Below are 24,492 nucleotides of genomic sequence, written 5' to 3'. Positions count from 1 at the left end.
CACACCCCCAGAATTACTGTGAGCCTGTCTGGCAAACTCTGAGCATCCCTCTGTGAAATCAGCAGTGGGATAAGCCGCACTGTGTAAAGTTGATCATGCCAAATTTGTTATCCTGAGGACGTGGGACAACTTTAAGCCCTTTATTGTGGGAATGACACCTTTAATCCCCTTGTCGTCCATCTTTTGCTGCCGTCTTTATCTACGGCTACAAGGCCGGGAATTCAGCTCGGGCTGGTCAAAATGTGGAAACGCTTCACGAATTTGCGTGTCATCCTTTCGCAGGGGCCATGCTAATCTTCTCTGTATCGATTCCAATTTATTAGATGTGCTGCCTTAGCAAGCACATTGACTCACAGGCGCCGCCGACCATTTGAACCCCTTGTGGTCTCAACAACACCTTCACAGCGGTGAGGACCGGAGGGCCTCAATCCCTATGAAGCGTCACAAGAGCGAGGGGTGAGGTCTGTCCCTGGCAGACGTCAATGTGTTTGCCGGCCAATGTGTTAGCCGTGAGTGCCGGCTAATTCTGTCTGACTGTTTAATCCACAAAAAGGATGAGCTCAAAAGTGTCCTGACACTTTGAGCGGGCCGGTGCCCATGTTGCCTTTTTGGCCGGGGGCTGGACTTTGGCCCTAGGCAGTTCCTTCCTAAGACACACCCCTAGAATTACTGTGAGCCTGTCTGGCAAACTCTGAGCATCCCTCTGTGAAATCAGCAGTGGGATAAGCCGCACTGTGTAAAGTTGATCATGCCAAATTTGTTATCCTGAGGACGTGGGACAACTTTAAGCCCTTTATTGTGGGAATGACACCTTTAATCCCCTTGTCGTCCATCTTTTGCTGCCGTCTTTATCTACGGCTACAAGGCCGGGAATTCAGCTCGGGCTGGTCAAAATGTGGAAACGCTTCACGAATTTGCGTGTCATCCTTTCGCAGGGGCCATGCTAATCTTCTCTGTATCGATTCCAATTTATTAGATGTGCTGCATTAGCAAGCACATTGACTCACAGGCGCCGCCGACCATTTGAACCCCTTGTTGTCTCAACAACACCTTCACAGCGGTGAGGGCCGGAGGGCCGCAATCCCTATGAAGCGTCACAAGAGCGAGGGGTGAGGTCTGTCCCTGGCAGACGTCAATGTGTTTGCCGGCCAATGTGTTAGCCGTGAGTGCCGGCTAATTCTGTCTGACTGTTTAATCCACAAAAAGGATGAGCTCAAAAGTGTCCTGACACTGTGAGCGGGCCGGTGCCCAAGTTGCCTTTTTGGCAGGGGGCCGGACTTTGGCCCTAGGCAGTTCCTTCCTAAGACACACCCCCAGAATTACTGTGAGCCTGTCTGGCAAACTCTGAGCATCCCTCTGTGAAATCAGCAGTGGGAGAAGCCGCACTGTGTAAAGTTGATCATGCCAAATTTGTTATCCTGAGGACGTGGGACAACTTTAAGCCCTTTATTGTGGGAATGACACCTTTTATCCCCTTGTCGTCCATCTTTTGCTGCCGTCTTTATCTACGGCTACAAGGCGGGAATTCAGCTCGGGCTGGTCAAAATGTGGAAACGCTTCACGAATTTGCGTGTCATCCTTTCGCAGGGGCCATGCTAATCTTCTCTGTATCGATTCCAATTTATTAGATGTGCTGCCTTAGCAAGCACATTGACTCACAGGCGCCGCCGACCATTTGAAGCCCTTGTGGTCTCAACAACACCTTCACAGCGGTGAGGGCCGGAGGGCCGCAATCCCTATGAAGCGTCACAAGAGCGAGGGGTGAGGTCTGTCCCTGGCAGACGTCAATGTGTTTGCCGGCCAATGTGTTAGCCGTGAGTGCCGGCTAATTCTGTCTGACTGTTTAATCCACAAAAAGGATGAGCTCAAAAGTGTCCTGACACTGTGAGCGGGCCGGTGCCCAAGTTGCCTTTTTGGCCGGGGGCTGGACTTTGGCCCTAGGCAGTTCCTTCCTAAGACACACCCCCAGAATTACTGTGAGCCTGTCTGGCAAACTCTGAGCATCCCTCTGTGAAATCAGCAGTGGGATAAGCCGCACTGTGTAAAGTTGATCATGCCAAATTTGTTATCCTGAGGACGTGGGACAACTTTAAGCCCTTTATTGTGGGAATGACACCTTTAATCCCCTTGTCGTCCATCTTTTGCTGCCGTCTTTATCTATGGCTACAAGGCCGGGAATTCAGCTCGGGCTGGTCAAAATGTGGAAACGCTTCACGAATTTGCGTGTCATCCTTTTGCAGGGGCCATGCTAATCTTCTCTGTATCGATTCCAATTTATTAGATGTGCTGCCTTAGCAAGCACATTGACTCACAGGCGCCGCCGACCATTTGAACCCCTTGTTGTCTCAACAACACCTTCACAGCGGTGAGGGCCGGAGGGCCGCAATCCCTATGAAGCGTCACAAGAGCGAGGGGTGAGGTCTGTCCCTGGCAGACGTCAATGTGTTTGCCGGCCAATGTGTTAGCCGTGAGTGCCGGCTAATTCTGTCTGACTGTTTAATCCACAAAAAGGATGAGCTCAAAAGTGTCCTGACACTGTGAGCGGGCCGGTGCCCAAGTTGCCTTTTTGGCAGGGGGCCGGACTTTGGCCCTAGGCAGTTCCTTCCTAAGACACACCCCCAGAATTACTGTGAGCCTGTCTGGCAAACTCTGAGCATCCCTCTGTGAAATCAGCAGTGGGATAAGCCGCACTGTGTAAAGTTGATCATGCCAAATTTGTTATCCTGAGGACGTGGGACAACTTTAAGCCCTTTATTGTGGGAATGACACCTTTAATCCCCTTGTCGTCCATCTTTTGCTGCCGTCTTTATCTACGGCTACAACGCCGGGAATTCAGCTCGGGCTGGTCAAAATGTGGAAACGCTTCACGAATTTGCGTGTCATCCTTTTGCAGGGGCCATGCTAATCTTCTCTGTATTGATTCCAATTTATTAGATGTGCTGCCTTAGCAAGCACATTGACTCACAGGCGCCGCCGACCATTTGAACCCCTTGTTGTCTCAACAACACCTTCACAGCGGTGAGGGCCGGAGGGCCGCAATCCCTATGAAGCGTCACAAGAGCGAGGGGTGAGGTCTGTCCCTGGCAGACGTCAATGTGTTTGCCGGCCAATGTGTTAGCCGTGAGTGCCGGCTAATTCTGTCTGACTGTTTAATCCACAAAAAGGATGAGCTCAAAAGTGTCCTGACACTGTGAGCGGGCCGGTGCCCAAGTTGCCTTTTTGGCAGGGGGCCGGACTTTGGCCCTAGGCAGTTCCTTCCTAAGACACACCCCCAGAATTACTGTGAGCCTGTCTGGCAAACTCTGAGCATCCCTCTGTGAAATCAGCAGTGGGAGAAGCCGCACTGTGTAAAGTTGATCATGCCAAATTTGTTATCCTGAGGACGTGGGACAACTTTAAGCCTTTTATTGTGGGAATGACACCTTTAATCCCCTTGTCGTCCATCTTTTGCTGCCGTCTTTATCTATGGCTACAAGGCCGGGAATTCAGCTCGGGCTGGTCAAAATGTGGAAACGCTTCACGAATTTGCGTGTCATCCTTTCGCAGGGGCCATGCTAATCTTCTCTGTATCGATTCCAATTTATTAGATGTGCTGCCTTAGCAAGCACATTGACCCACAGGCGCCGCCGACCATTTGAACCCCTTGTTGTCTCAACAACACCTTCACAGCGGTGAGGGCCGGAGGGCCGCAATCCCTATGAAGCGTCACAAGAGCGAGGGGTGAGGTCTGTCCCTGGCAGACGTCAATGTGTTTGCCGGCCAATGTGTTAGCCGTGAGTGCCGGCTAATTCTGTCTGACTGTTTAATCCACAAAAAGGATGAGCTCAAAAGTGTCCTGACACTGTGAGCGGGCCGGTGCCCAAGTTGCCTTTTTGGCAGGGGGCCGGACTTTGGCCCTAGGCAGTTCCTTCCTAAGACACACCCCCAGAATTACTGTGAGCCTGTCTGGCAAACTCTGAGCATCCCTCTGTGAAATCAGCAGTGGGATAAGCCGCACTGTGTAAAGTTGATCATGCCAAATTTGTTATCCTGAGGACGTGGGACAACTTTAAGCCCTTTATTGTGGGAATGACACCTTTAATCCCCTTGTCGTCCATCTTTTGCTGCCGTCTTTATCTACGGCTACAAGGCCGGGAATTCAGCTCGGGCTGGTCAAAATGTGGAAACGCTTCACGAATTTGCGTGTCATCCTTTCGCAGGGGCCATGCTAATCTTCTCTGTATCGATTCCAATTTATTAGATGTGCTGCCTTAGCAAGCACATTGACTCACAGGCGCCGCCGACCATTTGAACCCCTTGTTGTCTCAACAACACCTTCACAGCGGTGAGGGCCGGAGGGCCGCAATCCCTATGAAGCGTCACAAGAGCGAGGGGTGAGGTCTGTCCCTGGCAGACGTCAATGTGTTTGCCGGCCAATGTGTTAGCCGTGAGTGCCGGCTAATTCTGTCTGACTGTTTAATCCACAAAAAGGATGAGCTCAAAAGTGTCCTGACACTGTGAGCGGGCCGGTGCCCAAGTTGCCTTTTTGGCAGGGGGCCGGACTTTGGCCCTAGGCAGTTCCTTCCTAAGACACACCCCCAGAATTACTGTGAGCCCTTTCTGGCAAACTCTGAGCATCCCTCTGTGAAATCAGCAGTGGGATAAGCCGCACTGTGTAAAGTTGATCATGCCAAATTTGTTATCCTGAGGACGTGGGACAACTTTAAGCCCTTTATTGTGGGAATGACACCTTTTATCCCCTTGTCGTCCATCTTTTGCTGCCGTCTTTATCTACGGCTACAAGGCGGGAATTCAGCTCGGGCTGGTCAAAATGTGGAAATGCTTCACGAATTTGCGTGTCATCCTTTCGCAGGGGCCATGCTAATCTTCTCTGTATCGATTCCAATTTATTAGATGTGCTGCCTTAGCAAGCACATTGCCTCACAGGCGCCGCCGACCATTTGAAGCCCTTGTGGTCTCAACAACACCTTCACAGCGGTGAGGGCCGGAGGGCCGCAATCCCTATGAAGCGTCACAAGAGCGAGGGGTGAGGTCTGTCCCTGGCAGACGTCAATGTGTTTGCCGGCCAATGTGTTAGCCGTGAGTGCCGGCTAATTCTGTCTGACTGTTTAATCCACAAAAAGGATGAGCTCAAAAGTGTCCTGACACTGTGAGCGGGCCGGTGCCCAAGTTGCCTTTTTGGCCGGGGGCTGGACTTTGGCCCTAGGCAGTTCCTTCCTAAGACACACCCCCAGAATTACTGTGAGCCTGTCTGGCAAACTCTGAGCATCCCTCTGTGAAATCAGCAGTGGGATAAGCCGCACTGTGTAAAGTTGATCATGCCAAATTTGTTATCCTGAGGACGTGGGACAACTTTAAGCCCTTTATTGTGGGAATGACACCTTTAATTCCCTTGTTGTCCATCTTTTGCTGCCGTCTTTATCTACGGCTACAAGGCCGGGAATTCAGCTCGGGCTGGTCAAAATGTGGAAACGCTTCACGAATTTGCGTGTCATCCTTTCGCAGGGGCCATGCTAATCTTCTCTGTATCGATTCCAATTTATTAGATGTGCTGCCTTAGCAAGCACATTGACTCACAGGCGCCGCCGAATATTTGAACCCCTTGTGGTCTCAACAACACCTTCACAGCGGTGAGGGCCGGAGGGCCGCAATCCCTATGAAGCGTCACAAGAGCGAGGGGTGAGGTCTGTCCCTGGCAGACGTCAATGTGTTTGCCGGCCAATGTGTTAGCCGTGAGTGCCGGCTAATTCTGTCTGACTGTTTAATCCACAAAAAGGATGAGCTCAAAAGTGTCCTGACACTGTAAGCGGGCCGGTGCCCAAGTTGCCTTTTTGGCAGGGGGCCGGACTTTGGCCCTAGGCAGTTCCTTCCTAAGACACACCCCCAGAATTACTGTGAGCCTGTCTGGCAAACTCTGAGCATCCCTCTGTGAAATCAGCAGTGGGAGAAGCCGCACTGTGTAAAGTTGATCATGCCAAATTTGTTATCCTGAGGACGTGGGACAACTTTAAGCCTTTTATTGTGGGAATGACACCTTTAATCCCCTTGTTGTCCATCTTTTGCTGCCGTCTTTATCTATGGCTACAAGGCCGGGAATTCAGCTCGGGCTGGTCAAAATGTGGAAACGCTTCACGAATTTGCGTGTCATCCTTTTGCAGGGGCCATGCTAATCTTCTCTGTATCGATTCCAATTTATTAGATGTGCTGCCTTAGCAAGCACATTGACTCACAGGCGCCGCCGACCATTTGAACCCCTTGTTGTCTCAACAACACCTTCACAGCGGTGAGGGCCGGAGGGCCGCAATCCCTATGAAGCGTCACAAGAGCGAGGGGTGAGGTCTGTCCCTGGCAGACGTCAATGTGTTTGCCGGCCAATGTGTTAGCCGTGAGTGCCGGCTAATTCTGTCTGACTGTTTAATCCACAAAAAGGATGAGCTCAAAAGTGTCCTGACACTGTGAGCGGGCCGGTGCCCAAGTTGCCTTTTTGGCAGGGGGCCGGACTTTGGCCCTAGGCAGTTCCTTCCTAAGACACACCCCCAGAATTACTGTGAGCCTGTCTGGCAAACTCTGAGCATCCCTCTGTGAAATCAGCAGTGGGATAAGCCGCACTGTGTAAAGTTGATCATGCCAAATTTGTTATCCTGAGGACGTGGGACAACTTTAAGCCCTTTATTGTGGGAATGACACCTTTAATCCCCTTGTCGTCCATCTTTTGCTGCCGTCTTTATCTACGGCTACAAGGCCGGGAATTCAGCTCGGGCTGGTCAAAATGTGGAAACGCTTCACGAATTTGCGTGTCATCCTTTCGCAGGGGCCATGCTAATCTTCTCTGTATCGATTCCAATTTATTAGATGTGCTGCCTTAGCAAGCACATTAACTCACAGGCGCCGCCGACCATTTGAACCCCTTGTGGTCTCAACAACACCTTCACAGCGGTGAGGACCGGAGGGCCTCAATCCCTATGAAGCGTCACAAGAGCGAGGGGTGAGGTCTGTCCCTGGCAGACGTCAATGTGTTTGCCGGCCAATGTGTTAGCCGTGAGTGCCGGCTAATTCTGTCTGACTGTTTAATCCACAAAAAGGATGAGCTCAAAAGTGTCCTGACACTTTGAGCGGGCCGGTGCCCATGTTGCCTTTTTGGCCGGGGGCTGGACTTTGGCCCTAGGCAGTTCCTTCCTAAGACACACCCCTAGAATTACTGTGAGCCTGTCTGGCAAACTCTGAGCATCCCTCTGTGAAATCAGCAGTGGGATAAGCCGCACTGTGTAAAGTTGATCATGCCAAATTTGTTATCCTGAGGACGTGGGACAACTTTAAGCCCTTTATTGTGGGAATGACACCTTTAATCCCCTTGTCGTCCATCTTTTGCTGCCGTCTTTATCTACGGCTACAAGGCCGGGAATTCAGCTCGGGCTGGTCAAAATGTGGAAACGCTTCACGAATTTGTGTGTCATCCTTTCGCAGGGGCCATGCTAATCTTCTCTGTATCGATTCCAATTTATTAGATGTGCTGCATTAGCAAGCACATTGACTCACAGGCGCCGCCGACCATTTGAACCCCTTGTTGTCTCAACAACACCTTCACAGCGGTGAGGGCCGGAGGGCCGCAATCCCTATGAAGCGTCACAAGAGCGAGGGGTGAGGTCTGTCCCTGGCAGACGTCAATGTGTTTGCCGGCCAATGTGTTAGCCGTGAGTGCCGGCTAATTCTGTCTGACTGTTTAATCCACAAAAAGGATGAGCTCAAAAGTGTCCTGACACTGTGAGCGGGCCGGTGCCCAAGTTGCCTTTTTGGCAGGGGGCCGGACTTTGGCCCTAGGCAGTTCCTTCCTAAGACACACCCCCAGAATTACTGTGAGCCTGTCTGGCAAACTCTGAGCATCCCTCTGTGAAATCAGCAGTGGGAGAAGCCGCACTGTGTAAAGTTGATCATGCCAAATTTGTTATCCTGAGGACGTGGGACAACTTTAAGCCCTTTATTGTGGGAATGACACCTTTTATCCCCTTGTCGTCCATCTTTTGCTGCCGTCTTTATCTACGGCTACAAGGCGGGAATTCAGCTCGGGCTGGTCAAAATGTGGAAACGCTTCACGAATTTGCGTGTCATCCTTTCGCAGGGGCCATGCTAATCTTCTCTGTATCGATTCCAATTTATTAGATGTGCTGCCTTAGCAAGCACATTGACTCACAGGCGCCGCCGACCATTTGAAGCCCTTGTGGTCTCAACAACACCTTCACAGCGGTGAGGGCCGGAGGGCCGCAATCCCTATGAAGCGTCACAAGAGCGAGGGGTGAGGTCTGTCCCTGGCAGACGTCAATGTGTTTGCCGGCCAATGTGTTAGCCGTGAGTGCCGGCTAATTCTGTCTGACTGTTTAATCCACAAAAAGGATGAGCTCAAAAGTGTCCTGACACTGTGAGCGGGCCGGTGCCCAAGTTGCCTTTTTGGCCGGGGGCTGGACTTTGGCCCTAGGCAGTTCCTTCCTAAGACACACCCCCAGAATTACTGTGAGCCTGTCTGGCAAACTCTGAGCATCCCTCTGTGAAATCAGCAGTGGGATAAGCCGCACTGTGTAAAGTTGATCATGCCAAATTTGTTATCCTGAGGACGTGGGACAACTTTAAGCCCTTTATTGTGGGAATGACACCTTTAATCCCCTTGTCGTCCATCTTTTGCTGCCGTCTTTATCTATGGCTACAAGGCCGGGAATTCAGCTCGGGCTGGTCAAAATGTGGAAACGCTTCACGAATTTGCGTGTCATCCTTTTGCAGGGGCCATGCTAATCTTCTCTGTATCGATTCCAATTTATTAGATGTGCTGCCTTAGCAAGCACATTGACTCACAGGCGCCGCCGACCATTTGAACCCCTTGTTGTCTCAACAACACCTTCACAGCGGTGAGGGCCGGAGGGCCGCAATCCCTATGAAGCGTCACAAGAGCGAGGGGTGAGGTCTGTCCCTGGCAGACGTCAATGTGTTTGCCGGCCAATGTGTTAGCCGTGAGTGCCGGCTAATTCTGTCTGACTGTTTAATCCACAAAAAGGATGAGCTCAAAAGTGTCCTGACACTGTGAGCGGGCCGGTGCCCAAGTTGCCTTTTTGGCAGGGGGCCGGACTTTGGCCCTAGGCAGTTCCTTCCTAAGACACACCCCCAGAATTACTGTGAGCCTGTCTGGCAAACTCTGAGCATCCCTCTGTGAAATCAACAGTGGGATAAGCCGCACTGTGTAAAGTTGATCATGCCAAATTTGTTATCCTGAGGACGTGGGACAACTTTAAGCCCTTTATTGTGGGAATGACACCTTTAATCCCCTTGTCGTCCATCTTTTGCTGCCGTCTTTATCTACGGCTACAACGCCGGGAATTCAGCTCGGGCTGGTCAAAATGTGGAAACGCTTCACGAATTTGCGTGTCATCCTTTTGCAGGGGCCATGCTAATCTTCTCTGTATTGATTCCAATTTATTAGATGTGCTGCCTTAGCAAGCACATTGACTCACAGGCGCCGCCGACCATTTGAACCCCTTGTTGTCTCAACAACACCTTCACAGCGGTGAGGGCCGGAGGGCCGCAATCCCTATGAAGCGTCACAAGAGCGAGGGGTGAGGTCTGTCCCTGGCAGACGTCAATGTGTTTGCCGGCCAATGTGTTAGCCGTGAGTGCCGGCTAATTCTGTCTGACTGTTTAATCCACAAAAAGGATGAGCTCAAAAGTGTCCTGACACTGTGAGCGGGCCGGTGCCCAAGTTGCCTTTTTGGCAGGGGGCCGGACTTTGGCCCTAGGCAGTTCCTTCCTAAGACACACCCCCAGAATTACCGTGAGCCTGTCTGGCAAACTCTGAGCATCCCTCTGTGAAATCAGCAGTGGGAGAAGCCGCACTGTGTAAAGTTGATCATGCCAAATTTGTTATCCTGAGGACGTGGGACAACTTTAAGCCTTTTATTGTGGGAATGACACCTTTAATCCCCTTGTCGTCCATCTTTTGCTGCCGTCTTTATCTATGGCTACAAGGCCGGGAATTCAGCTCGGGCTGGTCAAAATGTGGAAACGCTTCACGAATTTGCGTGTCATCCTTTCGCAGGGGCCATGCTAATCTTCTCTGTATCGATTCCAATTTATTAGATGTGCTGCCTTAGCAAGCACATTGACCCACAGGCGCCGCCGACCATTTGAACCCCTTGTTGTCTCAACAACACCTTCACAGCGGTGAGGGCCGGAGGGCCGCAATCCCTATGAAGCGTCACAAGAGCGAGGGGTGAGGTCTGTCCCTGGCAGACGTCAATGTGTTTGCCGGCCAATGTGTTAGCCGTGAGTGCCGGCTAATTCTGTCTGACTGTTTAATCCACAAAAAGGATGAGCTCAAAAGTGTCCTGACACTGTGAGCGGGCCGGTGCCCAAGTTGCCTTTTTGGCAGGGGGCCGGACTTTGGCCCTAGGCAGTTCCTTCCTAAGACACACCCCCAGAATTACTGTGAGCCTGTCTGGCAAACTCTGAGCATCCCTCTGTGAAATCAGCAGTGGGATAAGCCGCACTGTGTAAAGTTGATCATGCCAAATTTGTTATCCTGAGGACGTGGGACAACTTTAAGCCCTTTATTGTGGGAATGACACCTTTAATCCCCTTGTCGTCCATCTTTTGCTGCCGTCTTTATCTACGGCTACAAGGCCGGGAATTCAGCTCGGGCTGGTCAAAATGTGGAAACGCTTCACGAATTTGCGTGTCATCCTTTCGCAGGGGCCATGCTAATCTTCTCTGTATCGATTCCAATTTATTAGATGTGCTGCCTTAGCAAGCACATTGACTCACAGGCGCCGCCGACCATTTGAACCCCTTGTTGTCTCAACAACACCTTCACAGCGGTGAGGGCCGGAGGGCCGCAATCCCTATGAAGCGTCACAAGAGCGAGGGGTGAGGTCTGTCCCTGGCAGACGTCAATGTGTTTGCCGGCCAATGTGTTAGCCGTGAGTGCCGGCTAATTCTGTCTGACTGTTTAATCCACAAAAAGGATGAGCTCAAAAGTGTCCTGACACTGTGAGCGGGCCGGTGCCCAAGTTGCCTTTTTGGCAGGGGGCCGGACTTTGGCCCTAGGCAGTTCCTTCCTAAGACACACCCCCAGAATTACTGTGAGCCCTTTCTGGCAAACTCTGAGCATCCCTCTGTGAAATCAGCAGTGGGATAAGCCGCACTGTGTAAAGTTGATCATGCCAAATTTGTTATCCTGAGGACGTGGGACAACTTTAAGCCCTTTATTGTGGGAATGACACCTTTTATCCCCTTGTCGTCCATCTTTTGCTGCCGTCTTTATCTACGGCTACAAGGCGGGAATTCAGCTCGGGCTGGTCAAAATGTGGAAATGCTTCACGAATTTGCGTGTCATCCTTTCGCAGGGGCCATGCTAATCTTCTCTGTATCGATTCCAATTTATTAGATGTGCTGCCTTAGCAAGCACATTGACTCACAGGCGCCGCCGACCATTTGAAGCCCTTGTGGTCTCAACAACACCTTCACAGCGGTGAGGGCCGGAGGGCCGCAATCCCTATGAAGCGTCACAAGAGCGAGGGGTGAGGTCTGTCCCTGGCAGACGTCAATGTGTTTGCCGGCCAATGTGTTAGCCGTGAGTGCCGGCTAATTCTGTCTGACTGTTTAATCCACAAAAAGGATGAGCTCAAAAGTGTCCTGACACTGTGAGCGGGCCGGTGCCCAAGTTGCCTTTTTGGCCGGGGGCTGGACTTTGGCCCTAGGCAGTTCCTTCCTAAGACACACCCCCAGAATTACTGTGAGCCTGTCTGGCAAACTCTGAGCATCCCTCTGTGAAATCAGCAGTGGGATAAGCCGCACTGTGTAAAGTTGATCATGCCAAATTTGTTATCCTGAGGACGTGGGACAACTTTAAGCCCTTTATTGTGGGAATGACACCTTTAATCCCCTTGTCGTCCATCTTTTGCTGCCGTCTTTATCTACGGCTACAAGGCCGGGAATTCAGCTCGGGCTGGTCAAAATGTGGAAACGCTTCACGAATTTGCGTGTCATCCTTTCGCAGGGGCCATGCTAATCTTCTCTGTATCGATTCCAATTTATTAGATGTGCTGCCTTAGCAAGCACATTGACTCACAGGCGCCGCCGACCATTTGAACCCCTTGTTGTCTCAACAACACCTTCACAGCGGTGAGGGCCGGAGGGCCGCAATCCCTATGAAGCGTCACAAGAGCGAGGGGTGAGGTCTGTCCCTGGCAGACGTCAATGTGTTTGCCGGCCAATGTGTTAGCCGTGAGTGCCGGCTAATTCTGTCTGACTGTTTAATCCACAAAAAGGATGAGCTCAAAAGTGTCCTGACACTGTGAGCGGGCCGGTGCCCAAGTTGCCTTTTTGGCAGGGGGCCGGACTTTGGCCCTAGGCAGTTCCTTCCTAAGACACACCCCCAGAATTACTGTGAGCCCTTTCTGGCAAACTCTGAGCATCCCTCTGTGAAATCAGCAGTGGGATAAGCCGCACTGTGTAAAGTTGATCATGCCAAATTTGTTATCCTGAGGACGTGGGACAACTTTAAGCCCTTTATTGTGGGAATGACACCTTTTATCCCCTTGTCGTCCATCTTTTGCTGCCGTCTTTATCTACGGCTACAAGGCGGGAATTCAGCTCGGGCTGGTCAAAATGTGGAAATGCTTCACGAATTTGCGTGTCATCCTTTCGCAGGGGCCATGCTAATCTTCTCTGTATCGATTCCAATTTATTAGATGTGCTGCCTTAGCAAGCACATTGACTCACAGGCGCCGCCGACCATTTGAAGCCCTTGTGGTCTCAACAACACCTTCACAGCGGTGAGGGCCGGAGGGCCGCAATCCCTATGAAGCGTCACAAGAGCGAGGGGTGAGGTCTGTCCCTGGCAGACGTCAATGTGTTTGCCGGCCAATGTGTTAGCCGTGAGTGCCGGCTAATTCTGTCTGACTGTTTAATCCACAAAAAGGATGAGCTCAAAAGTGTCCTGACACTGTGAGCGGGCCGGTGCCCAAGTTGCCTTTTTGGCCGGGGGCTGGACTTTGGCCCTAGGCAGTTCCTTCCTAAGACACACCCCCAGAATTACTGTGAGCCTGTCTGGCAAACTCTGAGCATCCCTCTGTGAAATCAGCAGTGGGATAAGCCGCACTGTGTAAAGTTGATCATGCCAAATTTGTTATCCTGAGGACGTGGGACAACTTTAAGCCCTTTATTGTGGGAATGACACCTTTAATTCCCTTGTTGTCCATCTTTTGCTGCCGTCTTTATCTACGGCTACAAGGCCGGGAATTCAGCTCGGGCTGGTCAAAATGTGGAAACGCTTCACGAATTTGCGTGTCATCCTTTCGCAGGGGCCATGCTAATCTTCTCTGTATCGATTCCAATTTATTAGATGTGCTGCCTTAGCAAGCACATTGACTCACAGGCGCCGCCGAATATTTGAACCCCTTGTGGTCTCAACAACACCTTCACAGCGGTGAGGGCCGGAGGGCCGCAATCCCTATGAAGCGTCACAAGAGCGAGGGGTGAGGTCTGTCCCTGGCAGACGTCAATGTGTTTGCCGGCCAATGTGTTAGCCGTGAGTGCCGGCTAATTCTGTCTGACTGTTTAATCCACAAAAAGGATGAGCTCAAAAGTGTCCTGACACTGTAAGCGGGCCGGTGCCCAAGTTGCCTTTTTGGCAGGGGGCCGGACTTTGGCCCTAGGCAGTTCCTTCCTAAGACACACCCCCAGAATTACTGTGAGCCTGTCTGGCAAACTCTGAGCATCCCTCTGTGAAATCAGCAGTGGGAGAAGCCGCACTGTGTAAAGTTGATCATGCCAAATTTGTTATCCTGAGGACGTGGGACAACTTTAAGCCTTTTATTGTGGGAATGACACCTTTAATCCCCTTGTCGTCCATCTTTTGCTGCCGTCTTTATCTATGGCTACAAGGCCGGGAATTCAGCTCGGGCTGGTCAAAATGTGGAAATGCTTCACGAATTTGCGTGTCATCCTTTCGCAGGGGCCATGCTAATCTTCTCTGTATCGATTCCAATTTATTAGATGTGCTGCCTTAGCAAGCACATTGACTCACAGGCGCCGCCGACCATTTGAACCCCTTGTTGTCTCAACAACACCTTCACAGCGGTGAGGGCCGGAGGGCCGCAATCCCTATGAAGCGTCACAAGAGCGAGGGGTGAGGTCTGTCCCTGGCAGACGTCAATGTGTTTGCCGGCCAATGTGTTAGCCGTGAGTGCCGGCTAATTCTGTCTGACTGTTTAATCCACAAAAAGGATGAGCTCAAAAGTGTCCTGACACTGAGAGCGGGCCGGTGCCCAAGTTGCCTTTTTGGCAGGGGGCCGGACTTTGGCCCTAGGCAGTTCCTTCCTAAGACACACCCCCAGAATTACTGTGAGCCTGTCTGGCAAACTCTGAGCATCCCTCTGTGAAATCAGCAGTGGGAGAAGCCGCACTGTGTAAAGTTGATCATGCCAAATTTGTTATCCTGAGGACGTGGGACAACTTTAAGCCCTTTATTGTGGGAATGACACCTTTAATCCCCTTGACGTCCATCTTTTGCTGCCGTCTTTATCTACGGCTACAAGGCCGGGAATTCAGCTCGGGCTGGTCAAAATGTGGAAACGCTTCACGAATTTGTGTGTCATCCTTTCGCAGGGGCCATGCTAATCTTCTCTGTATCGATTCCAATTTATTAGATGTGCTGCCTTAGCAAGCACATTGACTCACAGGCGCCGCCGACCATTTGAACCCCTTGTTGTCTCAACAAGACCTTCACAGCGGTGAGGGCCGGAGGGCCGCAATCCCTATGAAGCGTCACAAGAGCGAGGGGTGAGGTCTGTCCCTGGCAGACGTCAATGTGTTTGCCGGCCAATGTGTTAGCCGTGAGTGCCGGCTAATTCTGTCTGACTGTTTAATCCACAAAAAGGATGAGCTCAAAAGTGTCCTGACACTGTGAGCGGGCCGGTGCCCAAGTTGCCTTTTTGGCAGGGGGCCGGACTTTGGCCCTAGGCAGTTCCTTCCTAAGACACACCCCCAGAATTACTGTGAGCCTGTCTGGCAAACTCTGAGCATCCCTCTGTGAAATCAGCAGTGGGATAAGCCGCACTGTGTAAAGTTGATCATGCCAAATTTGTTATCCTGAGGACGTGGGACAACTTTAAGCCCTTTATTGTGGGAATGACACCTTTAATCCCCTTGTCGTCCATCTTTTGCTGCCGTCTTTATCTACGGCTACAACGCCGGGAATTCAGCTCGGGCTGGTCAAAATGTGGAAACGCTTCACGAATTTGCGTGTCATCCTTTCGCAGGGGCCATGCTAATCTTCTCTGTATTGATTCCAATTTATTAGATGTGCTGCCTTAGCAAGCACATTGACTCACAGGCGCCGCCGACCATTTGAACCCCTTGTTGTCTCAACAATACCTTCACAGCGGTGAGGGCCGGAGGGCCGCAATCCCTATGAAGCGTCACAAGAGCGAGGGGTGAGGTCTGTCCCTGGCAGACGTCAATGTGTTTGCCGGCCAATGTGTTAGCCGTGAGTGCCGGCTAATTCTGTCTGACTGTTTAATCCACAAAAAGGATGAGCTCAAAAGTGTCCTGACACTGTGAGCGGGCCGGTGCCCAAGTTGCCTTTTTGGCAGGGGGCCGGACTTTGGCCCTAGGCAGTTCCTTCCTAAGACACACCCCCAGAATTACTGTGAGCCTGTCTGGCAAACTCTGAGCATCCCTCTGTGAAATCAGCAGTGGGAGAAGCCGCACTGTGTAAAGTTGATCATCCCAAATTTGTTATCCTGAGAACGTGGGACAACTTTCAGCCCTTTATTGTGGGAATGACACCTTTAATCCCCTTGTCGTCCATCTTTTGCTGCCGTCTTTATCTACGGCTACAAGGCCGGGAATTCAGCTCGGGCTGGTCAAAATGTGGAAATGCTTCACAAATTTGCGTGTCATCCTTTCGCAGGGGCCATACTAATCTTCTCTGTATCGATTCCAATTTATTAGATGTGCTGCCTTAGCAAGCACATTGACTCACAGGCGCCGCCGACCATTTGAACCCCTTGTTGTCTCAACAACACCTTCACAGCGGTGAGGGTCGGAGGGCCGCAATCCCTATGAAGCGTCACAAGAGCGAGGGGTGAGGTCTGTCCCTGGCAGAATTTGACATTTGCGTGTCATCCTTATGGTACAATATGGTTCATTCTTCTCTGTTGTTTTTTTGCTCCTGTGCGTCTGGTGGGGTGCAGAAGGTTTGCGGTTCAATCCTCGCCAACGGCAAAGAGGTAAGGGTGACAAAACAGTGGGCATGGTCAGCAGTTAGAGTAGAGGGTTACTGGTAAAGAGTAGCTACAATAACTTAGTAGGTATACTATGCAATAAACTACATGGTTATGTTGTTATAGCTTTGTAATGTGTAGCATGTCCTCAGAGGCAACATCTGTCCTTGTCTCCTCAGCATTAACATCTGTCCTTGTCTCCTCAGCGGTAACATCTGTCCTTGTCTCCTCAGCTTTAACATCTGTCATTGTCTCCTCAGCTGGACTACGTGTGGTCTTTAGAGACACCAGCATTGAACAAGCTACTCATATATAAAAAGTTCTAATCAGATCATTTCATGTGTTCTTGGGATCATTCAAATATGTTCTCTGTTGACAAAGTTAGTAATTGTTTGTTTATTTTTCATTATTTAGCAAATTTGACCACTGTGACCTTTGACCCCTAAGTGTATCAGCAGCTCATCATGTATATATATATATATATATATATATATATATATATATATATACATATATATATATATATATACATATATGTATATAATATATTTGTGTATGTGTCTCATATTTCTATTCTAATGTGTAAAGCTTTTTTTTTTAAATATATACTGTATAATCAGAAATAATAAAGCTTCCAAACAAAGTGCAGATTACAGACTTTTATTTATTTATAAAAAACAAATTAAATAACAAAACACTTTAAGAATGATAAATAAACAAACACAAAGGAATAAATAAAAACAAAACAAACAAAGTCTCCATCATGGTCCCCCTCCCTTGTGTTTCTTCGTCATTTCCTCCCTCCACAGTTTTCACCTGCTGTCAAAACACATACTCTCTCCTCATGTCATAGCAATATTTAAAAAATGCATTCGTTATATTAAATTGATCATAAAAACGTTAACGCATCTATACAACTTTACCTACACATTTAAAAGATGCAGCGTTATATTGAATGGTTTATAAAAATGTTAACATAACTATACAACCTAACCTACACATTTAAAAGATGCAGCGTTTTTTAAATGGATTATAAAAACGTTAACGCAACTATACAACTTTACCAACACATTTAAAAGATGCAGCGTTATATTAAATGGATTATAAAAATGTTAACGTAACTATACAACTTTACCTACACATTGAAAAGATGCAGCGTTATATTAAATGGATCATAAAAACGTAAACGTAACTATACAACCTAACCTACACATTTAAAAGATGCAGCGATATATTGAATGGATTGTAAAAATGTTAACGTAACTATACAACCTAACCTACACATTTAAAAGATGCAGCGTTATATTAAATGGATTAGAAAAACGTTAACGTTACTATACAACCTAACCTACACATTTAAAAGATGCAGCGTTATATTAAATGGATTAGAAAAACGTTAACGTTACTATACAACCTAACCTACACATATAAAAGATGCAGCGTTATATAAAACTTTACCTACACATTTAGAATATGCAGCGTTATATTAAATGGATTAAAAAAACGTCAACGTAGCTATACAACTTTACCTACACATTTAAAAGATGCAGCGTTATATTAAATGGATTAGTACAACGTTAACGTAACTATACAACTTTAAAAAGTTAGGCTGTTTAATCAGATGTATAACATATATTCTTCGTGATAAGTGCATTGTTATACGCTCTGTACACTAAACTTTCACCACAGCACCCAAAAACGGGGGTGCTCTGGCTCAGGAATAAATGGATTATAAAAACGTTAACGCAACTATACAACCTAACCTACGGATTTTAGAATTGCAGCATTATATTAAATGGAAAAACAACGTTAAAGTTTCAGCGTCTTCTACCTTTTAAGCCCTAGGCCTTTTTTTAGGCCTCCGCTCGAAAAAAGCAAACCCATACGAGAATGAGTGTAGCGTTGCAACTGTAAGGACTATTTTAATCATTATTGAATTAAAATAACCCTAACACTTGTGAGATGTGTTGATATGTGTAAATATCAGTATATATGTTACTGGTTAAGAGAATATTAAGATGGCACACAGCACAAATTGAAAATTCAAATTTTCGCCTGAAAAAAAAAATCAATTTCAGGATATTTTCTTTTAGAAATCATGTAGGTCCAAGCCTTCAAGCTCTCCCAGATCATAGATCTATATGTTGAGGATCTCTATACACACTTTTACTTAGATCAAGTGAAGCATTCATAAGCTAGAGAGGATCTAGTACAGAGATTTCAGGCGAGGATTCCAATGTTTCTCAGGAAATGTGGCTCCGCCCACTCAGTCCGGCAGCTTCATGACGGGTGCCGAACGAGTGCCGCTGTTGTGACATCTGACTGACGCTTGCCGCTGAGTTGCCGCTCAGGTGCCACAAGGTGCCACAGACTAGTCACTGAGGTGCCACAGTCCTGACGCCTGACTGACGTCTGACTGATGCTTGCCACAGACTAGCCACTGAGGTGCCAGTGCTACAAAGAGGATCTCGGCCTTACTGCCACCAGGAGCGTTTCAGAAGCTGAGCGCTCGCAGGCGCCACCTGCGAAAATCGTGCGATTCCGCGATAATCTGTGTAACAACCTCGGATGTATAAAGAGAACAACAAACACATAAAAGGTTACTTTACCTGTCCGATGTTGAATTGCTGTTGATTTGGTCATATTTCCTTGATTTTTGAGACATTGTAAAGCTTGGATATATAATCTTACATTTTTGTGGTCAAAGAAGAAGAAGAGAAGTGTAGAAGAAGAGCAACGACGGAACAACCATAAACCAACCCGTGGGCTCTCGCACGCCCTCTTCTTTGAGGCAGAGTAGTGTTTATTCATAATGCCTCCCCTGACTGCACGTCCCTGCTCGGGACCGACATCAATCAAACCGCAATGACCGCTTTAGTGGGGGTAGAGCCCACTTCCAAGGCTCTAGGACCTTCCTCCAACCCTAACCCTAATTTCAGAAATCTCAATTCATTACCTTTTCCCGAGGTCCTATACACTCAAAATACCAATCAAACCGCAATTCGTTGTTTCTCATTATATTTTCTTTATCAACAATTTATTTTTTTCATGCAATAAAATATATAGTACTCTTTGCGTAATACTGCATCAGACAGCCTTTCTATGCCATAGGTACAATTTAAAATGGTATAATTTGAATACTATACTGCTCAGGAGGGAAATGTACAGGAATATCTTCAATGCAATTAGTAGCAGGTGTGCAGGTTAAGTAGCAGAACAAACAATGATAGAGGGCCTTTCTCATGGCTGACATTTTGATATGTAAATTATAAAATTTGATTTCTTGTGAATCTTCCAGTCACGTTTTCTTTTATGCTCTGAACTAAAACGTAATGTTTGTTTGTATCATAGGATCTTGATCGACAGAATTTATTTTTTCAGTTAATGAAAAATATATAATACTGTGCTTAACACTGCTTCACACTGCTTCTTCATAAAGTGTTTTTGTACCGTGGATGAAATTATCAACCTGCACCATGTAAATAACTGCTTCATGTCCGAAAGGTCCAGATGTGCAGACACCAGCTGCACTTCTAACCCTTTGTGTGCACATTCTTCCTTGTTTTTTGATGAATGCCATGGACACTTTAAGGCTGTCTTGGGTCAAGAAACATCCAATTTTATGTCAAACAAATCTAAGATAGAAATGATCTGAACTCATATGAGATGGAGGGAACATTTAGCACATTTACAGGTGTCTGGGCCTCAAACTCGATATTCTGAAATGTACAGTTGAACCCACAACACTTCAGGTTCAGTTCCTTTTTGACACGCATTATTTCACTTCCTCTTAAATGGAAGTGAGATGTCAGTTTTCTTTCACCCCAGGTCGATGAGATCTCCATCAATGTGTTCCTCTTCTGCTCGTTGACTCCTCAGCCATTCCTCTCTCGCTTTCTTTACTTCCTGGCCATAATAATCATGAAGTTTGCTGAAGTCCTCGAGTGGATTAAAACCCACCAGAGGCCATTCGCCGTACAAAGGAGCCGGTCCATTGAGTGGTGTGACGTGAGCATTTCTCCTGGGCCACAGTTTAGGAGACTTTTTAGCCACTGCTTTGGTGGGTTTTGACGGTGTTTGTAAAACAGTGCCGGCACTGAAGCTTCTCCCCTCCCTGACCTCAGCTGTTGGCCCCTGCATAGGGAAGGAGAAGTTGGTGGTGGACTGTTTGAAGAAGGAGCTGTGACGGGACTCACCAGAGCCCTGTTGCTGTTTAGCTTCTGCAGATGGAAAACAAGAAATTAATATAAAGCATATATTAACATATCTATACAAGCACCTTTCGCAATGGAAAAGTTTGGCATTTTGGGAAAAGTTTTGGCAGTTGGATGAGAAGATTGAAATCACACTCTTGTTTGGGTACAATCAGTGGCCAGTTTAGCTTGGCTTAGCATATCAGGGAGAAACAGACAACAAAAACAGTCTACCAGCCACACTAAAGGTATTTTACATTGATTGTTAACTAAGAACAAAGTTTAAAAACTATTTGCAGTTTTACAGGGGATTATGTGCTTGACTACAATCTTGGCTGGGAGCTGTAAGTTCCTGAAGTCTCTGCTTGTCACCTTGCAACCGCTTAGAGCCAAGAAATAGTCGTGCACATAACCAACTTAAAATGACCTCATGGTGCTGGTAGGCGGCTTTCCTTACCGTTGGACAGAGCCAGGATAGTTGTTTCTCCCTGATTTTATTCTTTATGCTAAGCTAAGCTAACTCTCAGCTGGCTGAAGCTGGTTGCACTGATTTTATCATATAGTTTACCACCAGAAAAATAAGTTTAGAAAAGACAAAAGTTATGAAAAAGGCACAAAAACCCAATAAACTTCAGTCTATAGAAACACACCTTCATACTGCCTCCCCAAGTCTCTCACCAACAGGGAAAGGTAACAGTGGCTGGCTGAGAGCAGAGCTTTCACCCAGCTCTCTTGAGTCTGACCATCCCCTGCTGCAAATCTGTAGGTTTTGAGTCCCGGCCCTTCAAACACCAGGGAAAAGGCGAACTGTACATCAGACTCGGAGCGCCGGACTGCACACCCCTCCAGCACGATGACACCCAGCAGGTGTCGGTCAGCGGGACGCTCCTGGTAGAAAAGCAGGTTCGCCTTCAGGACAAACCAGCGCCGCTGATAGGTGGCATTTCTCTCTTTCTATGAGGAAAGTTTGGCAAAGTAAAGCGTGATTATTACATAGCCTCCAACATTCAGTCGCTTTATGTTGTCTGTCTTTTGTTTATTCAAACCTTTTTGTAGAGATATCCCTCTTTATCTACCGGAGAGGTGCATGAAAGGTAATGGGTCAAAATCTTCTCATGGAGCTTCATCCCAACACCTGAAGAAGAGAAAGTGCTTTTATATGCAGAATGTAAAATACTAAAAAATGCATGACGTGTCAGAATATATTCCAGAAAGAAAGACATGATTTTACGGTAACTGCAAACCATAATGGGTTTTCTATTAATTTCAATTCAGTTGATCTTTGAAGTTATCCTCCAACTCTCCTCACAGTTCAGGTTTGAAAGCAGCAGCCGGTCCATGAAGGTAATTATACACTATAATAAGTATAATCAAGCACTGTATCTTTATTGTTCCACTATTTTGTACTTTTGTTGGACTGTAAGTTACTGGCTATGTTAGCTTTATGCACAATCTGCATTTGTTCTTCATGCAATCGCTTGTGTGCGTCCGTGAGTGAGTGAGTGAGTGAGTGAGTGTGTGCTGCTGTGTCTGTCCACGGCTATCTCGCATTCTGCTGCAGCAAACTGCATTATATTTTGGGCAGCCAGTTATGGCTGCACACTCAAGGTCATCATTGCGGGGATTCACTCTTACTCAAACATTTTCCTTTTTCAAACCTTTTTAGCTTGTGACCCTCTTTATATTTGGGTCCCATCGTCTCGTTCCAGATATGTTTGATTTGTTTTTGGAGACTTTTGCCCTCTAAACTTCTCTGATGTTTTCATTTGAATAATTGTTTGAGGCCTAACGACGTAAAGTTACTTAAAATTTCACCAAGAGAACTTTGTATTTTTCTCATTATTTTTAATAAATAAACTAATAATAAACTGCTGGAATCTGTAAATGAAGAGTAAAAGCTAGACCATCTCGATCGGCTAACAATAAAGTACTTCTTACATATTGATTCATCAGTGTTGCAAGTCACTTAATTCAAAATTATTAATATTTAATAATTAACAGAGGTCACTTTGATGCAAAAGGAGTACTTTTACGTTTGATACTTAAAGCACACTCCTATTGCTGCACTCTTTTGTTTTTTGTGAATAACACATTAGTGCTTTTACTTTAGTGAAAGATTATGAAGATTCTAAAACTGTATATACAGAAAACTGTATCAGGTGTCAACTGGAACATATTCTTGAAATCCAGAATATTTATAAGCTATACATTGGTTGAAATGATCAAGCAACCGAACAATACTTTTTCACTTTACTGTTGAGTTAAATTTAGTGACTATTATTATTCATAATAATAACAATAATAATAATACAATTATTCATAATTAGTAATAATTTTGAGGAAATTACTATTAATATCAGTTAGGCTTTAGGTTTAAAACCAGTGTTATTAAGTGAACTAAAAACCAAGACCATACTGTTACTCCAAATACACTTAATCAATAGAACTACAGTCAAATAATACAAGTTGCATTTATTAATAATGACTGTGAATGAAGTTACACAGTAAGTGATGATCATGACAGTAATAATTTTATGCCTCATCCTTCTTCCATATAGTTGTTGTTGTGACTCAGACAGCAGTGACGGAATAGAAAACAGTGACTCAGACTTACCTCTGCCAATGTTGAATCCCTCACAGGGTCACTGTCTTTACATTGTTTACATTTACAGATATCTTCTTCGTGGTCCTCACCAGTCCTCAACATGAAGCCAATTGTTCTCTACCAGTTTGATGCATCCAGAACCAGACAATGTTTGAACATATGGTTTCAGGTTACTACCACTGGTTTTCCCTCGGGTGCGAGAGGACGAGTGTTGAAATATAAATAACTCGACCCACTTCCTTGTAACAAAATCCTGACATATTATATTCTCTCTCTCCTCTCCGCTTGAGTCGACCCTGAGCTAGTGGATCAGCCGACCCGAGCAGTCACTAACAACAACTGCTACCTGGAAGTGAGATGCTGGATGTCGAAGTGGAGGTCTGATGTGTGTGCTTCGGCTCTCTCACTTCTGCATTTTAAATTACTTTTTTTTAAACTTCAGATGAGTCATATTTTAATCTCTGGTGGTGTGTAGAGCAAATGTGCCTTAGATGGGTGATTCTTCAGGGAGATGTGCAGCTTCTTTTCAGATACAATGAATAATTGTTCATGACAAAATATAAGTTCTGTCAAATTCCCTTCTCTGCTTTTAAAGCAATGTCATGGCCGAATCTGTCTCTTTCGCTATTATTCTCTATATTATATATATAACAAGTGTTGTATCAATTAAAAGTAAGGAAACATAACATGAAAATGTGCTGCTACATTTTTGCCAGTTGTATTTATTTTTAACACACACTTATCCTTTTTATCCTTCAGGACCTCAGGGAATTCAAAATCTAAAATAGTCAAAGGTGAAGAGATTTACAGGGATTTATATTCTGTGCAGCATGTCTCCACAGACTGGATCAGGGGCCATAATAAACTTAATGTCAGAGGTTTAACCAAAAACTGAATGCCAAGAGTTTACATGTTCTGTGTTTGTGTTTCTGTGTTGAATTCCTGCACACTGTCATTGCCTTTGATTATCTATTTATTTAAGTGCAACATTTCATGGTCATTGGTTATCAAGCATTAAATTCTCATTCTGAATCGATAACATCTTCATACTATATTTTACAATATAACCAATCGAAAATTGAGACAAATCACCAAGTACCAAACACACAATATATATATTGTGTTTTTCAGAATAGCATTTTACATATACAATATACCAATTAATGAAATATGATGAACTATAATTTTACCACCCAGTAGTATAAAGTAGCTTGTTGAAGTGGTGCTCAAACATAACTGCATCAGTAATAATAATTAATATAAAATATAAAGACCTGCTTTGAGGCCAATCTGCTGCTGGAGTACTTTTACTTTTGATACTTTGAGCATAATCTGCTTGTAAAATATTTGCTAACTAAGATAAGTAAATTCATAAAGTACTTGTATTTGTGATGGAGTATTTGTATAGTGTGATATTTTTTACTTAATA

The 24,492-nt window shown here is 46.6% G+C and overlaps 1 protein-coding gene and 25 non-coding genes across 26 annotated transcripts; all 26 read right to left on the bottom strand.

Moving 5' to 3' along the window:
• Positions 1–237: 237 nt before the first annotated feature.
• On the bottom strand, positions 238–344 carry LOC137885778 (U6 spliceosomal RNA). The gene has a single exon (XR_011104893.1). It is a non-coding gene; the product is annotated as a U6 spliceosomal RNA (small nuclear RNA).
• Positions 345–890: 546 nt separating this feature from the next.
• Positions 891–997, bottom strand: LOC137885765 (U6 spliceosomal RNA). Its single transcript, XR_011104880.1, has one exon. It is a non-coding gene; the product is annotated as a U6 spliceosomal RNA (small nuclear RNA).
• A 545-nt stretch (positions 998–1,542) lies between these two features.
• Positions 1,543–1,649, bottom strand: LOC137885777 (U6 spliceosomal RNA). Its single transcript, XR_011104892.1, has one exon. It is a non-coding gene; the product is annotated as a U6 spliceosomal RNA (small nuclear RNA).
• Positions 1,650–2,195: 546 nt separating this feature from the next.
• On the bottom strand, positions 2,196–2,302 carry LOC137885759 (U6 spliceosomal RNA). The gene has a single exon (XR_011104874.1). It is a non-coding gene; the product is annotated as a U6 spliceosomal RNA (small nuclear RNA).
• Positions 2,303–2,848: 546 nt separating this feature from the next.
• On the bottom strand, positions 2,849–2,955 carry LOC137885733 (U6 spliceosomal RNA). The gene has a single exon (XR_011104849.1). It is a non-coding gene; the product is annotated as a U6 spliceosomal RNA (small nuclear RNA).
• Positions 2,956–3,501: 546 nt separating this feature from the next.
• Positions 3,502–3,608, bottom strand: LOC137885775 (U6 spliceosomal RNA). The gene has a single exon (XR_011104890.1). It is a non-coding gene; the product is annotated as a U6 spliceosomal RNA (small nuclear RNA).
• A 546-nt stretch (positions 3,609–4,154) lies between these two features.
• Positions 4,155–4,261, bottom strand: LOC137885774 (U6 spliceosomal RNA). Its single transcript, XR_011104889.1, has one exon. It is a non-coding gene; the product is annotated as a U6 spliceosomal RNA (small nuclear RNA).
• Positions 4,262–4,807: 546 nt separating this feature from the next.
• Positions 4,808–4,914, bottom strand: LOC137885801 (U6 spliceosomal RNA). Its single transcript, XR_011104916.1, has one exon. It is a non-coding gene; the product is annotated as a U6 spliceosomal RNA (small nuclear RNA).
• Positions 4,915–5,460: 546 nt separating this feature from the next.
• Positions 5,461–5,567, bottom strand: LOC137885773 (U6 spliceosomal RNA). The gene has a single exon (XR_011104888.1). It is a non-coding gene; the product is annotated as a U6 spliceosomal RNA (small nuclear RNA).
• Positions 5,568–6,113: 546 nt separating this feature from the next.
• Positions 6,114–6,220, bottom strand: LOC137885758 (U6 spliceosomal RNA). Its single transcript, XR_011104873.1, has one exon. It is a non-coding gene; the product is annotated as a U6 spliceosomal RNA (small nuclear RNA).
• Positions 6,221–6,766: 546 nt separating this feature from the next.
• LOC137885772 (U6 spliceosomal RNA) lies at positions 6,767–6,873 on the bottom strand. Its single transcript, XR_011104887.1, has one exon. It is a non-coding gene; the product is annotated as a U6 spliceosomal RNA (small nuclear RNA).
• Positions 6,874–7,419: 546 nt separating this feature from the next.
• Positions 7,420–7,526, bottom strand: LOC137885766 (U6 spliceosomal RNA). The gene has a single exon (XR_011104881.1). It is a non-coding gene; the product is annotated as a U6 spliceosomal RNA (small nuclear RNA).
• Positions 7,527–8,071: 545 nt separating this feature from the next.
• On the bottom strand, positions 8,072–8,178 carry LOC137885771 (U6 spliceosomal RNA). Its single transcript, XR_011104886.1, has one exon. It is a non-coding gene; the product is annotated as a U6 spliceosomal RNA (small nuclear RNA).
• A 546-nt stretch (positions 8,179–8,724) lies between these two features.
• LOC137885757 (U6 spliceosomal RNA) lies at positions 8,725–8,831 on the bottom strand. Its single transcript, XR_011104872.1, has one exon. It is a non-coding gene; the product is annotated as a U6 spliceosomal RNA (small nuclear RNA).
• Positions 8,832–9,377: 546 nt separating this feature from the next.
• On the bottom strand, positions 9,378–9,484 carry LOC137885732 (U6 spliceosomal RNA). Its single transcript, XR_011104848.1, has one exon. It is a non-coding gene; the product is annotated as a U6 spliceosomal RNA (small nuclear RNA).
• A 546-nt stretch (positions 9,485–10,030) lies between these two features.
• LOC137885770 (U6 spliceosomal RNA) lies at positions 10,031–10,137 on the bottom strand. Its single transcript, XR_011104885.1, has one exon. It is a non-coding gene; the product is annotated as a U6 spliceosomal RNA (small nuclear RNA).
• Positions 10,138–10,683: 546 nt separating this feature from the next.
• LOC137885769 (U6 spliceosomal RNA) lies at positions 10,684–10,790 on the bottom strand. The gene has a single exon (XR_011104884.1). It is a non-coding gene; the product is annotated as a U6 spliceosomal RNA (small nuclear RNA).
• A 546-nt stretch (positions 10,791–11,336) lies between these two features.
• On the bottom strand, positions 11,337–11,443 carry LOC137885800 (U6 spliceosomal RNA). Its single transcript, XR_011104915.1, has one exon. It is a non-coding gene; the product is annotated as a U6 spliceosomal RNA (small nuclear RNA).
• Positions 11,444–11,989: 546 nt separating this feature from the next.
• Positions 11,990–12,096, bottom strand: LOC137885768 (U6 spliceosomal RNA). Its single transcript, XR_011104883.1, has one exon. It is a non-coding gene; the product is annotated as a U6 spliceosomal RNA (small nuclear RNA).
• A 546-nt stretch (positions 12,097–12,642) lies between these two features.
• LOC137885799 (U6 spliceosomal RNA) lies at positions 12,643–12,749 on the bottom strand. The gene has a single exon (XR_011104914.1). It is a non-coding gene; the product is annotated as a U6 spliceosomal RNA (small nuclear RNA).
• A 546-nt stretch (positions 12,750–13,295) lies between these two features.
• LOC137885767 (U6 spliceosomal RNA) lies at positions 13,296–13,402 on the bottom strand. The gene has a single exon (XR_011104882.1). It is a non-coding gene; the product is annotated as a U6 spliceosomal RNA (small nuclear RNA).
• A 546-nt stretch (positions 13,403–13,948) lies between these two features.
• LOC137885797 (U6 spliceosomal RNA) lies at positions 13,949–14,055 on the bottom strand. The gene has a single exon (XR_011104912.1). It is a non-coding gene; the product is annotated as a U6 spliceosomal RNA (small nuclear RNA).
• Positions 14,056–14,601: 546 nt separating this feature from the next.
• On the bottom strand, positions 14,602–14,708 carry LOC137885735 (U6 spliceosomal RNA). The gene has a single exon (XR_011104851.1). It is a non-coding gene; the product is annotated as a U6 spliceosomal RNA (small nuclear RNA).
• A 546-nt stretch (positions 14,709–15,254) lies between these two features.
• LOC137885736 (U6 spliceosomal RNA) lies at positions 15,255–15,361 on the bottom strand. Its single transcript, XR_011104852.1, has one exon. It is a non-coding gene; the product is annotated as a U6 spliceosomal RNA (small nuclear RNA).
• Positions 15,362–15,907: 546 nt separating this feature from the next.
• Positions 15,908–16,014, bottom strand: LOC137885747 (U6 spliceosomal RNA). The gene has a single exon (XR_011104862.1). It is a non-coding gene; the product is annotated as a U6 spliceosomal RNA (small nuclear RNA).
• Positions 16,015–19,270: 3,256 nt separating this feature from the next.
• On the bottom strand, positions 19,271–23,396 carry pheta2 (PH domain containing endocytic trafficking adaptor 2). Its single transcript, XM_068727979.1, has 4 exons — positions 23,073–23,396; positions 21,505–21,593; positions 21,109–21,412; positions 19,271–20,485 (listed from the first exon to the last, which is right to left on the bottom strand). Exons 2-4 carry the CDS (start codon positions 21,583–21,585, stop codon positions 20,085–20,087), a joined length of 786 nt encoding a protein of 261 aa, XP_068584080.1. The 5' UTR covers positions 21,586–21,593; positions 23,073–23,396; the 3' UTR covers positions 19,271–20,084.
• Between the last annotated feature and the right edge of the window lie 1,096 nt (positions 23,397–24,492).

Source organism: Cebidichthys violaceus, unplaced genomic scaffold (assembly GCF_023349555.1).
Source record: "Cebidichthys violaceus isolate CVI_PGR_0920_01 unplaced genomic scaffold, fCebVio1.0.p SCAF_40, whole genome shotgun sequence".
NCBI classification, from domain to species: Eukaryota; Metazoa; Chordata; class Actinopteri; order Perciformes; family Stichaeidae; genus Cebidichthys; species Cebidichthys violaceus.
This window is presented reverse-complemented; position numbering and strand designations above follow the sequence as displayed.

Excerpts from the sequence above, each read along its gene's own strand:
- pheta2 (XM_068727979.1), bottom strand. The coding sequence starts at position 21,585 with ATGAAGCTCCATGAGAAGATTTTGACCCATTACCTTTCATGCACCTCT. Across the intron at positions 21,413-21,504 it reads AGGGATATCTCTACAAAAAG|AAAGAGAGAAATGCCACCTA; the intron begins GTTTGAATAAAC and ends CTTTCCTCATAG. Across the intron at positions 20,486-21,108 it reads CTTGGGGAGGCAGTATGAAG|AAGCTAAACAGCAACAGGGC; the intron begins GTGTGTTTCTAT and ends TTCCATCTGCAG.